Source organism: Leopardus geoffroyi, chromosome C1 (genome assembly GCF_018350155.1).
Source record: "Leopardus geoffroyi isolate Oge1 chromosome C1, O.geoffroyi_Oge1_pat1.0, whole genome shotgun sequence".
Lineage (NCBI taxonomy): Eukaryota > Metazoa > Chordata > Mammalia > Carnivora > Felidae > Leopardus > Leopardus geoffroyi.
In genome coordinates this window covers 77428664-77447678 of record NC_059328.1, presented here as the reverse complement: position 1 = coordinate 77447678, position 19015 = coordinate 77428664, and the positions used below count along the sequence as shown (strand labels likewise).

At 37.6% G+C, this 19015-nt stretch overlaps 1 protein-coding gene across 11 annotated transcripts in view; it reads left to right on the top strand.

The window, feature by feature from the left end:
- Window positions 1-9598: 9598 nt before the first annotated feature.
- Window positions 9599-19015, top strand: part of HFM1 (helicase for meiosis 1) — a 92512-nt gene continuing 83095 nt past the window's right edge. For 3 of the 11 annotated variants that reach the window (XM_045478248.1, XM_045478251.1, XM_045478246.1), the window contains exons 1-3: window positions 12518-12585; window positions 13421-13518; window positions 17775-17887. In XM_045478248.1, the coding sequence (XP_045334204.1) occupies window positions 13448-13518; window positions 17775-17887 (184 nt within the window). In that variant the 5' untranslated portion in view covers window positions 12518-12585; window positions 13421-13447. Of the gene's footprint in view, window positions 9697-12513; window positions 12586-13420; window positions 13519-17774; window positions 17888-19015 lie in introns of those variants that run through there. The other 8 variants (XR_006712449.1, XM_045478249.1, XM_045478245.1 and 5 more) reach the window with 5 other exon arrangements.

The following is a 19015-nucleotide window of genomic DNA, read 5'->3' as shown; positions in this document are numbered from 1 at the left end:
AATGGAGATGACAGAAGAGTTAGTAAACTAGAAGACAAGTCCACAGAAATTATAATATAAATTTATATTATTATATCTGAAGAAGAGAGAGGAAAAAAGATTGAAAAAGACTGAACAGAATCTCAGGGACCTGTGGAACAACGACAGCAACAACAAAAAGTTCTGATATACGTTAACTGGAGTTAACTGAGCCATCCAGGCGCCCCTAAACTAAATACGACTTTTAAAAGCAAAAATTAGGGGCGCCTGGGTGGCGCAGTCGGTTAAGCGTTCGACTTCAGCCAGGTCACGATCTTGGGGTCCGTGAGTTCGAGCCCCGCGTCAGGCTCTGGGCTGATGGCTCAGAGCCTGGAGCCTGTTTCCGATTCTGTGTCTCCCTCTCTCTCTGCCCCTCCCCTGTTCATGCTCTGTCTCTCTCTGTCCCAAAAATAAATAAACGTTGAAAAAATAAATAAATAAATAAAATAAAATAAAAGCAAAAATTAGAGGGGGCGCCTGGGTGGCTCAGTCGGTAAAGCGTCCGACTTCGGCTCAGGTCACGATCTTGCGGTATGTGAGTTGGAGCCCCGTGTCGGGCTCTGTGCTGACTGCTCAGAGCCTGGAGCCTGTTTCAGATTCTGTGTCTCCCTCTCTCTCTGCCCCTCCCCCGTTCATGCTCTGTCTCTTTCTGTTTCAAAAATAAATAAACGTTAAAAAAACTTAAAAAAAAAAAAAAAGCAAAAATTAGAACATTGTCTTGAGGGGTTTAAAATAGATCCAGAAGTAATACATAGAACAGCCATAACATAATGAATGGTAGGGATAGGAGTAAAAGGACCTATATAGCTGTGGGGTATTATATTAACTCTAAGTGGACTGTGAAAAGTTTAAGGTATATTATAATGCCAAAAGCAACCACTAAAACAATTAAGAGGTATAGTTAAAAAGCCAAAAGACAAGTTAAAAATAAACATCTAAAAAATATCCAGATAATCCAAAAGAAGGCAGGAAAGAAAGCACAGAGAAACAAAAAATTGAGATGACAAAGAAAATATTAATAAAGTTATAGACCTAAATCCAACTTTAACAATAATTACATTAAATGTAAATTGGCTAAACACTCCAATGAGGAAACAAAGATGACCATAACAACTTAAAATGCAGATCTAACCATCTGCTAACTACAAGGATGCACTTTAAATATAAAGATGCACTGAAAATAATACATAGATAAGATAGAAATATAGATGGATGCATTAATGGAATTAGAGGGTCCAGAAAGAGAACCACACACACATATATGATCAAAAATTTTCAGCAAAGTTACCAAAGCAATTCAATGGGGAAAAGAAAATTAACGAACATTGCTGGAAAACCTGAATATCCATATGGAAAAAAAAAAAAAAGAGCATCAACTCTTACCTCACACAATACCCCAAATTAACTCAAATGCATCAGAGATCTAAAGGTAAAAGCTAAAACTATAGAACTATCTGACTTAGAGTAGGCAAAGATTCCTTAGGATACAAAAAAAGCATGAATCCATTTATAAATTGGACTTTATCAACCTGAAATATTTTTTCTTTGAAAGATACTATAAGAAAACAAAAAAGCAAGCCACAGAATGGTAGAAAATATTCTCTATCAAATACATAACAAAGAATGACTGGTGTTTAGATGATAAAGACCTCTTCAGCTCAATGATAAGAAGATGAACAACTCAGTAACATCTCTTGAAAGACATCTTATTTTGTGTACATGAAAAGACACTCAACCTTATTTGTCACCAGGGAAATGGAAATTAAAACCATAGCAAAGTACCATTATACCCGTTATAAGGGGTAAAATGAAAAAGACTAACAGTAACAAGTGTTGGTGAGGATGTAGATTAACTGGAACTCTCATGTACTGCTGGTGGGAATGTAAAATGGCACAGCTACTTTGGAACACAATATGGAATTTTCCTTAAAAAGTTAAACATACCTCTAACGTACAGTCTATTCATTTTACTTCTACGTGTAACCCAAGAGAAATGAAAACACCATGTCCACACAAGTTTTTTACTTTTACATAACTGTTCATTGCAGCTTTATTCACAATAATTCAAAGTTGAAAACAACCCAAAATGTTCATCAGCTGGTGAAAGGGTAAATGGAATGGGGTGTATCCATTCAGTGGAATAATACTAAACCCATAAGAAGACTGAACTACTCATATACAAAACAATAGGAAATCTGAAAATCATTAGGCTGAGTAAAAGAAACCAGACATAAAAGAGTAAATGATGTATGATTCCATTTATATAAATTGCAAACTACTATAGAGTAATAAAAAAGTGTATCAGTGGTTGCCTGTGTTCCAAGGGCAGAGAAAGAGATTGGCTATAAAGAGAAGGAGGAATCTTGGGGGTGTGGAAATGTTCTGTATTTTTATTAAGATGGGAATTTCATAGATGTATGCAACTGTCATAACTCATTGAATTGTATATTGCAAATGGTTGTAGTTTACTGTCTAAAAGTAATTTATTAATACATTTGATAAGAAAACATGGAAAGGCCTTTTCTACATCACTCTTCCTACCCTAATTCTGTGGTCCTGGTTCTGCCCAGTGAAACCACACCTAGAAAATTGTGAACAAATTACTTATTCCACTACAAGAGTCCCTCAAATACTTGAACAGAGCCTGTGTATTCCTCTATGTCTTTCCCCCCTCCCCATATTATATACTATTCCTCTCCAACCTCTGCCCCTTGCCTGTTTCTTTAGATATTCTTTAAGTCCTAGGCTTTTTAACACTCTTGTTTTCCCACTTTTGAGCAAAGTTTAGTTTGTCAACTTTCCTAATCAAATGAGTCATCCAAAACTGAATGTAACACTCTATGTGTAATCAATCCATTGTCTTGTTCAAGGGAGATAGTATGCTTTGTAGAAAGAGCAGGGGACCAGGGGTAGGGAAGCATAAGTTGTCTGGCTCTGCCAGTGAATGACAAGCGTTTTGATCTTAAGCAAATCAGTCACTGTGGATTTCTCAGTATAATGAGGGAGCTGGAATTATTTATTTAGCCTATAAATTTGTATTCATTTTTAGCATCCAGAAATGAAAGCACAGGTAGAAGATCTCTGAGAAACTTTCTCAATTAGGAAATATAAATCAACTGAGACATTCTGCTTACAAATGACTGAAGCTGACAAAAAATGTTTTGTGACTTGAAAAGAATAGTTTAGTTTTGTATCAGATTTGTTTTTGGAGGGTTGTACATTTTTCCATTTGCGTGTGGATCAATGACCCCAAACTTCTGATGTTAGAGATTTTCCAGTCATGTGCTTTAGATCATGTAGGTTTGTGACTTGCTATGTAATCTCTGTGAGTTGGAAAAATTCAAAAAATATGGCAGCTCAGATGTTAGGTTGGGAGAAATTAAAAATTTAAAAATTGCAGAGCTGTTTAGAAGATGCATTGGTATAAACATATATTTTATGTGATTTGTATACATGAATATGTTGAGAAAGATGCCACTTGGGAGGGAAGTCTAAGGAAAGATATATCTTCTTTATACTTTAAGTCTGCTCTAGGTTACAGCAGATGTTGCAGGTAAAATGGGAATTTGTTCAAAGCCAGAGATTTAAAAAATATACATTTTCTAATGACCATATTTAAAAAAACAACAACATAGCAAAAAATCAGCAACAACTGCTGTTCAGAGTCAACCGTCTGGTTTGTAGAAAGAGCCTGGGACCAGGTATAGGAAAATTCAGGCAAAATATCTTCACTATGTTAGATATCAAATACTTATTTCTAGGATATTTCCTGATTTGGGGAAATTTTCAGCTAAACTCTGTGAACAGTACTTTTATCTAGGAAAAAAATAATTTCTTTTTTTTTTTTTTTTTTTATAAATTTTTTTTTTTTCAACGTTTATTTATTTTTGAGACAGAGAGAGACAGAGCATGAACGGGGGAGGGGCAGAGAGAGAGGGAGACACAGAATCGGAAACAGGCTCCAGGCTCTGAGCCATCAGCCCAGAGCCCGACGCGGGGCTCGAACTCACGGACCGCGAGATCGTGACCTGGCTGAAGTCGGACGCTTAACCGACTGCGCCACCCAGGCGCCCCGGAAAAAAATAATTTCTAATTCTCCAGTATTATAGGTCATAGCCTACAAAATAGCTTGTTTAGTCAAAACTTCCCCAAATGATTTGTGATACAAAGCATCGTGCTGGAAAAAGAAGTTTCCTACTGGTTCTTTGCCCATTCTTACACGTGTGGATGGAATAGAAACTGTGAAAACAGGCTGTGGGGTTTGGCAGGTCTTCTTTTTAGAGTTAATTCTATAATTGTTTCCACCCTAGAATAGCATGTTTTAAGTGTTTTGTTAATTAAGAGATACATAAAATAGGTGAATAAAGTTCCTAGTGTTCAATAAGGTCTTATAATTTGACAGCTGCTTTATTCCACAGGTACCTGAAAAAGTTCTAACAGTACACATTAGCTCATTTCACTTTCATATTTATCACTCTCTTAATCTTACTTGGTGTTTCCTAGGTTGAGGGTTTTAATTTCCTTTCCAGCCTCTATGTATTTTCTTAAATCCATAGCCTTCACCTTTTGGGCTGTTTTACCTGGACTTGTTTTAACCCACATGTGTCTGTTTACTAGTGGAAGGACAATGTTCCTTCCACTTGAATATGTAATTTATTTTCCATCCACTTGGTTCCACTGCCCTTCCCTAACACCCACATGCCATGAATCTACTCTCTCCTTCATTCACTCAGGGCCAGGCCCGCACACACACAATTTGTATGAATTATCAGAACTTTCCCTACATCCATTAAATGGATAGATTTTCGTGAATTCTAGAATGCTATGTGAATTTTGTTGTGACACTGGTGTTTCCACAGGTCACTAATCTGAATTATATAAAGTTAGGTAACAATGTAGGTTAACTCTTTCCCCACAGAAGATAATAAAACACATTATTACTCTGAAACTGTGCCTCCTCATTGTTGGAATCCAGCTTCTCTGACGACCCCTGCCCAACAGTCTCCTGTTTCCCAGATGACAACGGGAGGAAGGGGCTTTGTAAACTCTCCTGGCTTCAGCGGTCAGTCTTAGTACACCCTTATAAACAGCATATACTTTTTCATTAGCCAGACTCACTTTCCCGGCTGATTTCACAGTTCCTCCTATGCCACCATAGCCATAATCATAGCTCTGCTGCCCATATCACTGCCTTTGGTCACTGTTCTGATGCCAGCAGATCTTTCCCAAGACAGGACTTTTCCCTTTGGAAGGGAATCTTGCCTGGGGGTGGAGGGGCAGGCTAGAAGCTTGGAGCGGCCTGTGAGCATGGCTTAGCAGCCTCTTTTCCATAACCTGGTCCCTGTGGCTACTTTTTTTTTTTTTTAATAGAGAGAGAGAGGGGCGGGAGAGGGCAGAGGGGCAGAGAGAGAGAGAGAGAGATAGAGAGAGAAAGAGAGAGAGTCTCAAGCACAGCTCCAAGCTCAGCGCAGAGCCCCAGACAGGGGCTCGGTCCTACAGCCCTGGGGTCAGAACTTGAGCTGAAATCAAGAGTGGAAAGCTTAACCATCTGAGCCACCCAGGTGCCCCGCCCTTGGCTACTCTTGCTGCTTCCTGCTGAGTTGGCTGCTCCCTGAATGGGAAAGAATCTTCCTTATAGAGTGCCTAGCACTGAGGCTGAGGGGGGTCCTAACCTGGGCACTGAGCTACTTTTATTCCTTTTGCACTTCAAAATGCCCACTCTACCTCCAGAAAGCTATCCTGTGTTCTCTGAACTGCTGGGAGCCATGAACAGCCAGAATTTCTAAAGAATATCTTTAGATTTAATTTCTTTTCTTCCCTGGCCATTATTAATGGTGGTAGCTGTTGTGAGAAAACTGTGTCTATTTCTCTTTGTGGTGGCTTCAGTTTCTGGGCAGACAGGGATATAGCACTCCCAACTTTGTTCCAGGGATCATTCAAAATGCTAAAATATACGCTATTATCTGCACTGTGCTTTCTCAATACTTTGACATATTTAAACATGAGATTAACCTGTGCTTAAATGTATCATAACTCAACATATATCACAAATGAATAATTATCTGCCAGTTGCAATAGCATCTCTTACCAATGCCCCTACCACACTCCCTTTTGGGAAAGGACTCTACGCAGATGAATTATTCCTGTTTCTTCATGGTGTTTTTTATTTCTGTAATTCTGTCCACACCCCAATCTGCCCAGGATCTTAACTGGTTACTTGTATCATTGCAAATCTCTTTGTTAACTACAAAATTATATCATCTCTAGAAACTGTCTTATTTCTAAAGAACATATAAACAATACTAATTAATCTTTGATCATATTGCTGCAAGATCCTGCCAATTATTTTTAGATAAAAAATAAAACAAAGAATGCTTGTTCTTAAAATTTGTTTTATACTCTGATTCTTGACATTTAAATAACTTGAAAAGTGTTAGAGTGGCTTTAAAAACTTCTTTCAAATAATCTTTTTGCAGGTATAATGCATCCCATGTTTCATTAAGATAACATGTAAGATTATATAAGATTCTGTATGTGAGAACCTTGATTGTAAGAGTCAGGTAAAGTCTACTTTCAGATACTAACCACGTGACAGAATGTGTTAATTCTTATTTACCCACGGATTTTATCATAATGGCAGAAGACTTTGCTAAGAACGGTTAAACAAAGTACATACCACAAGAAAAAGTATGTACAGTTTATTGCACAAATCTAAATACAACTGCCCACAGAGACTATACGCTAGTTAACCAGTTTCCATTTACTCCTCCTGATACAACTGATATTGATTTTTAATTAGGAAATAATTCTATTACAGTGTGAAATACTGCTTGTTGTCCCAAAGTTTCTGTGCTGGGATGTTTGCTTCTTACTTCAGGGGTTATGTTACCACGTTTTAGATACGACGGTGCGATTACACAACAGCTGTTGAATACTGAATCTTTATCAACTGACTTCTATGGCTTATATTCTTTGTAATAATACTCTCTGGCTAGCTGTGGCTGTGGGTTTGGTTCACAGTCTAATTGGAGCACCCTGACAGTCCCATTAGAATTAACATTCTTGGCTTTAGAAAACAAAAGATATTTTAAATTCATTTGAGCTGGAGGAGTCCATTTCTTCCTGAAAAACAAACAGATCTCCTGAAATATGGGTACTAGGGTCTTGTACATCATCATTAAACATACTCCTGAGCAGCTGGAACTCAAGGAATTACTTTCTAATCAATTTATGTCTATTTTCTTGGTTCCACTGAGACTTAATAAATCTTTGCCTAAAGAACAATTATCCATTGATTTGGTCTTCACTCATTTATGGTGTTGCTAGTTTTACACCTACTAAATGCATAGATAACATTGGACTCCCCTACACAGAATTGTACATGACCCCCTAAAGTTTTCTTTCCTCCCAAGTATCCCATCGTACCAGACTACATTTTCTTCCCTTCCCTCCCTCCCCTTCCCTTCCTTTCTCTTTCCTTTTCTCAGACATTAATTCTACAATTTTCAGATTCTTCCAAAATGGTCTCTTTACCTTCTCTTTTTCAAGTCTGACAATAGTGCCACACGGTTCTGGCTGTCACCCAGAGAAAAATAGTCTTGAAACATTTCTTGCTCTAGAGCACTAATTTTTCAATATCAACTCCTCTTGAACAGAATTTAAGCAGAGAGGGGTTACAAAGTAGAAAAAATTTTGGTTATGTTGATTCGAATTTTTGAGCCAGAACCTATGGTATCAGTTGTATTAGCAGAAATGCATCTTGTTCTTGTGTCTCGAACACCTATTATTTGCCTTTCAAGCTCTCCCAGTCTTTCTGGAAACTATATCCTCCCAACCCTTTTGTTTGAAATGGGCCCCTCTACTAACCTTACTCTACATGAATAAAACTTACTAGTCCATTGACAGGCCCAAAATAGATCAAAGACCTACATTTAAGAGTTAACCCTATAAAACTCTTAGAAGACATTTCAGAAAATCTTTATGATACTGGATTTGGCAATGCCTTCGTGGATATAACACCAAAAGCTCAGGCAGCGCAAGAAAAAAATAGATAAGAACCTTTGAGCATCAAAGGATACTTTCAAGAAAACAAAAAGACAACCTACTGGATGGGAGAAAATATTTGCAAATCATGTCTTACAAGGGATTAATATCCATAATATATATTTTAAAAACTCTTAGAACTCAGGGGTCCCTGGGTGGCTCAGTCAGTAGAGTGTCTGACTCCTGATTTTGGCTTGATCATGATCTCATGGGTCCTGGGATTGAGCCCTGCACTGACAGTATGGAGCCCGCTTGGGATTCTCTTCCTCTCTCTCTGCCCCTTCCCTACTTATATTCTCTCTCTCTCTCTTTCAAAATAAATAAATAAATAAACTTAAAAAAAAAAAAACCCTACCACTCCTACAATTTAATAATAAAAAGATAAATAACAAAAAATTGGCGCAGGAGTTGAATACATATTTCTCCAAAGAAGATACTCAAAATGGCCATTATGCACATTAAAAGATGCTCAGCATCATTAGCCTTTAGGGAAAGGAAAACCAAAACCACAATGAGATACTACTTCACATCTAATAGGATGGCTAGACCTTTGTTAAAATGGAAAATAACTTGCGGGCAAGGATGTAGAGAAATTGGGCCCTCTTGCATTATTAGTGGGAGTGCAAAGTGATACAGCAGTTGTGAAAACATGTTTAGTGGTTTTTCAAAAGGTTTAACTTAGAGTTACCATATGACTCAGTAACTGCACCCCTAGGTAAATATCTGAAGCAGCGAAAGCGGGGACTCAAACAGATATTTGTGCATGAATGTTTATAACAGTAGCGAAAAGGTGGAAACAACACAAATGTCTATCCACAGATAAATGGATAAACAAAATATGATACATACACAATGGAATACTCAACCTTATAAAAGAATAAAAAGAATGAAATTCAGATGTATGCTACAAATGGTGAGCTTTGAAGACATTACGCCAGATGAAATAAGCCAGACACAGGACAAATACTGTGTATTTCCACTTACATAAGTTACCTAGAATAGGCAAATTCATAGAGAGGAGAAGTAGCATAGAGGTTATGAGGCGCTGGGGGAAGGATTTAGAGCTTTATTTAATGAGAATAGGCCACAGAACACGGAGAGAGCAACGCAGTCAAAGCTAATAGTAACTTTTGGAGCTAAAAAGTAAGAGGCGGGAAGGGAGAGGTCGGAGACCCCTGCGATCCATTGCTTGGAGCTCGCTTAGCCAGGCTGGGGGTCCTCCGAGGGGCCGGTGAATAGGCGCTCCGCTCTGAGAACTAGGCGTCCGCACGCCGGGTGAGGAGTGGGGTCTGGTCGGACGTCTCCGGGAGGCAGTTGGAACCGGAGAGCCGGGATCCCACGGGGAGGTGGGGACGGCCGGCCGCCGGGGGAAGCGGTCGACCCTCGGCGACTCCGAGTTGCGGGCGGGCGGCGGACGGGCTTGGTGAGTTGAGGACAGCGCCCCCGGCCGGCGCCCGCGCGGGCGCTCTCTCACCGCGTTCCTGTCAGAAGCCGCGCGAGGCCTGAGGCGCTCAGTGCGGGGCGACCCCTCGCGGGGCGGGGCTGGCGGGAGGACTGCCGAGCCGCTGAGCGGACGGAGCTGGCCGACTCCGGTTTTGTTGTGGCGGTTCCAGGACCCGCTGTGTTCATTTCTAGGTGTGTCTGTCCCCCCTGAGCGATTGCAGGTGGGGGCTGCGTGTGTAACTGTGGCCACCTTGCTCTCTTTCTAGCGGAGGGAACCTTCAGGGGAGGAGCGATCGGCCCCGGCGCTGGGGTCTTGGGCCACGCGCGGGTCCTGAAGGCTTCTTCCTTCAGGAGTGTGGGGTGGGGTCTGCTTGGAATTCGGGTATTCCCGGAAGGGTATTTTTGCATCGAGCCCTGATTTGCTTCCGGGCTTGCCCCGTGGGAACCCCAGGGGAAGTGATGCGGGTCAGGGGCCCGGACTGGTAGGGACCCCTCCCTGGCCCAGGCTCCGTGACTTCGACTAATTTGTTTGCTTGTTTATACTCTTACCCTGTCACATTCCCTGCGGTCTCTGTGATGTTTTTTTCCAGTGAATGCTGATTTCAGCTTCTTTATGGACTACTAATTTCTGGTCAGTTAATACTTTATATCTGAGTTTCTGAACTTTTGAAACAAGGAGTTTTTGTTTGTTTTTAAATTCTTTTTTTTAACGTTTATTTATTTTTGAGACAGAGAGAGACAGAGCATGAACGGGGGAGGGTCAGAGAGAGAGGGAGACACAGAATCCGAAACAGGCTCCAGGCTCTGAGCTGTCAGGACAGAGACCGACGGGGGTCTAGAACTCATGGACCGCGACATCACGACCTGAGCCATAGTGGGACGCTCAACCGGCTGAGCCACCCAGGCGCCCCAAGGAGTTTATTTCTGAGAGTACAAATCGTAAGGAATGACTAATAGATCAGAAACGTTTATATAATAAGCATTATAGAAGAGAAGAAAAAGCTAAATTGTCACTAAGTTATATAAAATGCGGGTCATCTCAACAGGCAACAAATGATGTAGTCACACACACAGTTTAAGTATTTTAAGAGTGGTTAGAGCAGAAGCAAACATCTAAAAAACTAATTTTATACCACATGCTGAACCTAAAACTTGGTGAAAAATGATCTAACATGGAAACTTAGAAAATCTGACTCTAGACCTGAAACTTTAATTAATTCAAAGTCTAGCATCTTCTACAATCACAAACTCATATTAAAATGTAGCAAAGTTCCTTTTAGGGCCTGTGTTTTAAAATATTTGTTTATGGTGGTGCCTGGGTGGCTCGGTCGGTTGAGCGACGGACTTCCGGCGCAGGTCATGATCTCACCGTGTGTGGGTTCGAGCCCTCCTCGCACAGCCTGGAGCTTCTTCGGATCCTGTGTCTCCCTCTCTCTCTGCCTTTCCCCACTCTCACTTTGTCTCACTCTGTCTCTCAAAAATAAACAAATGTAAACAAAAAAAAAATTAAAATATTTTTTTATGTAATGAAAGTGTGAAATTAATAGCCTTTTAGAACCTTAAAGAATTCATTGCACGAATCTGGAACTGGAAAAAAAATCACATTTTCTAAATTGAATATTAAAAGTTTGGGGTGAAATTCTAAGTTTCAGAGCTGATGGAAATATATTTTTATTTAAAATTATTTTTATAAGCTGGTCATTGCTAATGCGTATATCCCACAATGAATTCTTATGGATTATTTACTATGTGCCAGGCACTGTTCTGGGTTATTAGAATATGTTAGTAAACAAAAAGTTCCTGCTCACTCAAGAGGGAGAAAAAGGTAAATAAGCTATAATGTAATGCCAGTTGTCAGTTAGTGTTATGAAGAAAAATAATGCACGGTAAGGATGGAGACTTTTAGATAAGTGGTGTTTTCTTTCATAGAGGCACATCAGAACAAAAATGCATACATATTTCTATTCTGAACCAAAAAAGTTATATTCTCTTTTATGCCAGAACTAGAAACTGAATCAAAAGTTCTTTTGAATATATTTGCTGCTTGTATGGGAGGTTTATTGGTTAGTTTAGGAAATAATTGCGTTTCCAAAACAAATATTTTTAATTTATAGGTTTGCTTTGTTTGCAGTTTCCTTTAGAATGAAGAATCGAAACACATACATGTAAGCCTTAGGATTTTCTACTTAAATTCTGAGGTAGCAAAGCCAGCAAAGGCCACATAAAAGTGGCCTGGTGAGTTTTAATTTTCAAAACTTTTTTTGTTGCTTAAAATTATATAGTTCTCCTAAGATGAGAAAGGGAATGTTTTACTTGTTACTTTTTGGACAGTATAGTAAGCAGCATGGTTAGTATTTTCATTTATACTTTCATCAGGTAATTGTTATCAAGTTCTGAAATTGATTACTTACAGATATTAAAGACTCCTTTAGCATATTTCTGAAGGACTCCTTTCCATCTCCTACCCTGTTATCCTAGGTTTCTGTTGTTAATATAGTCAATTGTTTTAGACATTTATGGAACCATGGTAATTTGTTTCAATTTCACTGTGTCTTTTTGTTGGTGACTAAGTGATTAATAAATTCAAAAAAACAAAGAGGGCAATTAAGTCAAACAGATTACAGGGAGAAAAAATAACTAAAACAATGAAAAATCCTGCAACATTCTGGATAACTAAGGACAGTCATAAGATACGCATATAGTTAGTCCTCTTACCAGTAGAATTTTGTCAAGGGGTGCGTGTGGCAACATTCCTCCCTCCTCCACATACTCCCATGTGTATCTTATCCCCACATCGTGGAAGACTCAAAATTGAAGGGGCATTATCTGTCTTGGTTATATGGATTTGCCCACAAGATGGCACTCATATAGTTTCCTGGATTTTAGGTTCTATCCTAAGGAAAGATTTGCAATGTATTAACTATCACAGAATAAATAGAAATGTGATTTGTGCTTTGTAATTTGTGCATCTATTTCATGTTTTGTCATCTAGAATTTTCTATCATGTTTCAGAATTCAGAAAAAAAATTGGGATGCAGTGTTGATGTGCAGGAGAAAGAATGGCAATCTGAATGGAGCAATGTATGTGTCTGTAGACATAGTTCTTTATAGTCTCCTGTCAAATTTGAGGCTTTGTAAAGCCCTAGAATTTTATTATATTCCCAGGTGGCCAATGCTGATTATTTTTATCCTTTACATTTAGATACCATCTATGAATGTAAAAATTGTCTTTCTATATGTTTTATGTAGTGTGAATGTAAATATACATATAGATGTTAAACTTGACAATTTTTTTTTATTTTGGAAAAGTTCAAACATATATACAAAATTGGCAGAACATTATACTAAACTCCATGTACCTATTATATAGCTTAACCAATAGCAACTCATTGTCAGTCTGGTTTCATCAGTGTCCCTCTACATCTCCCCATTTATTTTGAAGCAAACCTTTGCATAATTACCTGGTATATTGTTAGAGACACACACATTCGTGGTAAAGTACATTATCCTAAATAAAAAATAATGATATGAACAAAATATTGTAAGAGCCCCAAAGAAGCAATTAATTCTGCCTCAGAGAACAGGACAAACTCAGAGAAGCCTTTGAAGAAGGAATGACATTTGAGTTACACATGAAGGATGGGTAGGGATTTGCCAAGTAGAGAATGGAAGAAATCACATTGTAAGCATTGATGCAGTATGAAGAGAGGGGTACAAATGTGAATATGCATGAATGAGTGGAGAAGAGGGAATAATGTATTTGAATATTGAGGCACTTTGGAGGAAGCTGCAGAAGATACAGCAGAAAGATGGTCTGTGGTTATTCTGGGAAACTAATGATTATAGTTAATGTGTATAGAAATATTTTTATAGCTTTATAAATAAAATATAAACTACTTTTTCTGTATTTTGGTAGGTTTATGACACAGTCCAATTTTTAACAATGCTGAAATCAAATGACTCCTTGTTTGCTTTGGATACTTTGTCTTTTGAAAGACCAGATGAAGCTGAGAAGTAAGTCTGCCTTAAAGAATGATAACGTAGTATATTATTTTAGACATTTTTTATTTTTAAGGGGTTTTAATTTTTTCTCTGGAAATATACAAATGAAAAATGAGGGATCAACAGAATGATGTTTCAGGTAAACATGGAAATCAGATAAAGGGAGTAACTGAAGTTTAACATCTTAAATGTTATAACTTAAAAAATAGAGTAGATTCTGGCCTGTTTGGCTTTCATGTATTCGCATTTCTGTGTTTTTTTTCAGATTATTTTTGGCCAAGGTAAATACTTGAAGTAATGGTCAAACAGTAGCCCTGGACAAGGAGTGATGGCACCTTTTGGCAACGGAATGGGCATTGTGCCAAGGGCCAAGTGTGTTGGCCAGATTCAGGGCAGGCAGGAAGTAGGGGTGGAAATAAAGATGTGGCACTAAAGGAAATAAGAATGGAGAATAGATAGTATGTTAAATACAGGCTTTTATGGATTTTCACATGTGAATTATTCTCAATTCTAAGTTTTCTGTGTATTCTCTTGTGTTATCTTTTTGTAAAAAAAAGATTTTATTTTATTTATTTATTAAAAAAATTTTTTTTGGTGTTTATTTTTGAGAGGGAGAGTTTGTGTGAACAGGGAAGGGGCGGAGAGAGGGGGACAGAGGATCCAAAGTGAGTTTTGTGCTGACATCAGCAAGCCTGATGTGGGGCTCGAACTCACAAACCCTGAGCCAAAGTTGAACATTCAACTGACTGAGCCACCAGGTGCCTCCAAAAAGATTTTATTTTTAACTAATCTCTACACCTAATATGGGGCTCAAACTCACAACCCTGAGATCAAGAGTTGCATACTCCACTGATTGAGCCAGCCAGGTGTCCCTGTATTATCCTTTTTTTAAAAAAGGAAGCATTGTGTAAAGTATTTATTGCTTTATTTTTTTCATTCATTCAAATATTCAAATATTGATTGAATGCTGAAAGGGGTATAAGAAGGATGAAACAGACTTTTACTTAAACAGAACATAAAACTGAGGAGATTAAGCACACATATGGAAAGGCCATTAATAAATAATGGGACCATGGAATTCATTATCTAGAGTAGGACACTTTGAGAGTGAAAGAATGCATCCATTTGCACAACACGTGTTAATCAGGACTGGCCTGCGCAATCATATGGTTGCCAGGATTGGCAACATATGGTTGCCTTTCTAACAATACAATGTCAGGAAAGGGTGCAAAGCAAATGATAAGCATATTTTCATGCAATGAAATTTCAGATTTTTTTTTTTTTCAACGTTTATTTATTTTTGGGACAGAGAGAGACAGAGCATGAACGGGGGAGGGGCAGAGAGAGAGGGAGACACAGAATCTGAAACAGGCTCCAGGCTCTGAGCAGTCAGCCCAGAGCCTGATGCGGGGCTCGAACTCGTGGACCGCAAGATCATGACCTGGCTGAAGTCGGACGCTTAACCGACTGCGCCACCCAGGCGCCCCATGAAATTTCAGATTTCAAGGGAGACCTGGTACAGACTGATCAGGTTAGGCTTTATGGTAGTGGGGAGAGACGTCAGGAGACTTTGAAGGATTTGATAATTCTGAGAAGCAAAGGGGAAAAGTCCACTTGAAGGCAGAGTTTAACAGCAAGAAAAGAGAATGGAGGTGGGGCAATTTGCAGTACTTTTAGGAGATAGTGTGTAAAAAATTTCCTGGAATAGAAGATTCATAAAGGAGAAACTGTGGGACATAAAGTTAGAAAAGTAAACTGAGGATAGATTGTGGTGGGAGATAAATGTCAGAATAAGGATTTTGGACATGATTGTATGTGTTGAAAGCCACAGAACTGAATCAACAAACATTTATTCACTAATATGCCTAATTATCTAAAGGACTGTGCTATTATTGATGTGAATGGAGGTAAATCAAAACCCTTGTGTGTTTATGATCTGGGGGTGGTATCAGACTGATCTATCTGTCCATCATCAATGTTTTTATTACCTCTATATAGACCTACACACAGACACACACAATGCAGTAGGACTGTGATAAATATTATAGGTTCACATAGTAGTTACAGAGAGAGAAGGGAGACAACCTAGGAGGATTTCATGAGGATAGGACTTGAGCTGGATTTCAAATGAACATAAGCTCTAGAACACAATACTCAGTGAATAATTATTGAATAGGTTAATGAAGGAATGAAACAGTTGAACTTCTATGGGTAGATAGGGCAAAGGGTTATGTACAGTGGCAAGCAGTGTAAAGGAAATATTTTTGAACAAAGATGAGGGACAGAATGTAGCATCTATTTGGCATACAAATAGTTCACTTTGGTCTTGACTTATGGTAAGTAGTGTAGGAGAATTAAAATTGTAAGGTAGCCTAAGGCCACTGGAAGTTTGGCATTATTTGGAAGCCACTAAAGTATTTTGAATGGAGTAAATATGATGAAAACAATTCTAAATTAATGTGACAGGAGTGTGTAAAATATATTAGAGACAGCTGGAGGCAGTGAGGCCAGTGAAAACCCTTTTGTTTTTAAGCAGACATAAGTTGATTAGAGCCTTGATTAGAATGGTGACAGTGGAAAAACAAGGAAATGATGAATTCAAGAAGCATTATAAGAAGATGAAGTAAGACGTATACGTGTGGTTATAGTGGTAAAAGATTTTACTGTGATTTGGATTCTGGATGGCTGAGAGAAAAAATAGGCAAATCATAAAGAAGATTTGATTTTATTGGTGGGGGCTGAATAGTAGAGCTAGATGTGTGCTTTTTGTATCTTGTTAACATCTTTCTTAGATTTTCTGAAATAGTCTCTGTCTAGAAAAGAGTTAATACATCAGGCCTAAACTGCTGTCCTTGAAAAAGTCCTGCTTGCAAGAATGGCCTTTGGCTGGAGTCAGAACTTTAGGAAAGTTCCCACCATTTACTGATAAGAGTGGCTCAGTGCCTAAACTGTTTATACAGATAATATGGTTTATGCTGAACATCTGCTTTTCTTCTGAGAATCTAGAATTTAGGTATGTTCCAGACAGGGGATGCCCACATGATTAGTCCTCAGTAAAAACTCTTGGCATTGAATCTCTAATGAGCTTCTCTCATTGTCAACACTTCACACATGTTGTCACAGATTGTTGCTGAGGGAATTAAAGGTGTCCTGTGTTACTGTACTGGGAAAGGATCTTTGGAAACTTGTGCCTGATTTCCCCTGAACTTTGCCCCATAGTCACGAATAGAACTGAATGATGAGTCCTGTGAATCAGCCCACTGCATCATTGGCTCTGGGGTGATCTTGGGGACCCTCTGACATAATACTAAATTTCAGATGTTTTGGCCTATCATCAGACAGTCTGTCAGACATTGTTAGATAACGTGTTGTAGGTTTTTGATTTGGAAAACATAGTTGTAGTAGCTATGTGTTATATGCTGTGAAAGGCAGAAAAGTAAAAGGCTGGGTCTCACTTTTGAGGGCTTAAAATTCTAAATGAAGAGAGTAAAAAGCAAATCATAAGATCCTTTTAACTTGGTGTAGGCAGTATATGTGATGCTTTTCTCAACTTTATTTCCTGTCGCTTAATACTTATCTTTTTTTCCAATGAAGGACAAATCAACTTTGATTGGAAAGTAAATATTAAAGCATTATATGTTAATAGGATCATGGGTGAAAGATAAGGAGAAGTAGTTCACAGTGACAACAGAGTCACAGAGTGGCAAAAATATCAACAATTACTGTAGGTTTACAAAGGGATTGTCAGTTTCAACTGGTTTCTTGGATTTTCTGGGGTTTGTAGATGGTTCTGGATCAAGAATATTTGGATTAGTACATTAATTTGTAATAATGTTTTAGGAATGTTCTAGAGTACCAGCAGTGGTGTCATTTACACACTGATGACCCATGATTAGTTGTAAGGTGTGTCATAAGTAATTTATTATTTGTGATAGTTAAGATGCTAATGTTTCAGAATGATTTACTATTTTTTATATTGGAGAAGATTTAAGATTCTTGTCACAAGCGTTTGAATTAGACAAAAAGAGACGGAGTTATAGCCATTTTTTAGGTAGCATATCTCACATAGCAGTGCCATTAACCCTATGACACACAAGAAAAAAAAGATTGAGCACACTGCTGTGTACAGGGATACATCAAAGTCACCACAGAAAGTTAATTTATAGGATATTTATCTAAGAGTCTGTAATTGAGTAATGTTTAATTAATAGATAGTTTCTGATGTAACTTTATTAACATATATATTCACACTTTTATATTTTATACAGCTATCCAGACATTGAAAAATCATTGGATTGGTTTCTCCCACCTGCGCCATTGATATCGGAAATTCCAGATACTCAGGCATTAGAGGAGGAAATAGAAAGTCATAAACTGTTAGGTAAACTCTCACATATTTGTTATGAAAGTCATAAACCGTTAGGTAAACTATCATGTAAACCCATGCAGCTTATGTCAGTGTAAAAAATCTAGTAACACACTAAAGTGTTAATTCCTTTATTTTAATGGAATAAAATAAAGGAGACTTCTTTTATTGAAAATAGTGCTCACCAAATCTTAAAATCTAAAACATTTTTCATCTCATTACATACATATACATACATATGCATATTATATGTTTACAATACACTGTTGCACATATACATGTTCTATTGTATGAATTTGTTTCCTCTTACCCTTAAAACTGTCATTGTCATTTAGTTTGTTTCTTCCCCTTTACTAAAGATAAAGGAAACCTTTACCAAAACAGATTCCAAAAAACAATATACAGAATATTATATATAGTTTGGTACCATTTTTATAAAGCTAAAAATAAGCATACTCAATATATGTGATCTAATGTGATATTGTTGATAAAACTTTTATTTTTAAATTAGGTGATAGTTCGTATATGTATATTTTCTTAAGCTTTGTAATTTGTATATATTTTGTATATGAAAATGTACATTATTTATATTCTTGTATGTACCAAATAATATATAGAATATATAGGCTATATATACTATATATAGTATGTATAAAGTATATATAAAGATGGAAAAACAAATTTATGCCCTAACAAGGCCTATAGACTCCTGACTTCTCAAAGATGCTTGTAAAGTCTCTGTAAAGAAACCTTTAACATTTTGTCACCTTGATGAAAGCATTCCTTTATTTTTATTTTAGAAGCAATATTACAAAGTTAAAAGGATTGTATCATGTATTTTAATACTGAATCAAATTCAGTAACATTTTGTGATTGCTCATTGTATTTCTGTGTGTAAATTAGTTATATAAATTTTCAAATCTTCGTAATTGTATAATTATATCATTTCTAGTAGATAAAATACTTAAATATTATAATTGTGGCTATTTCTGTGAGTCAGGAATTAAACCTGTCCTATAATATAGTTTTTATATAAATTTCAAATTTCAGTAATTCCTGATTAATTTCTGAATGCCCTTCAGTGATATACTATACATTAATAGTTACAATTACCTGTGTCTCAAACTTTTGAAAAATTTTATT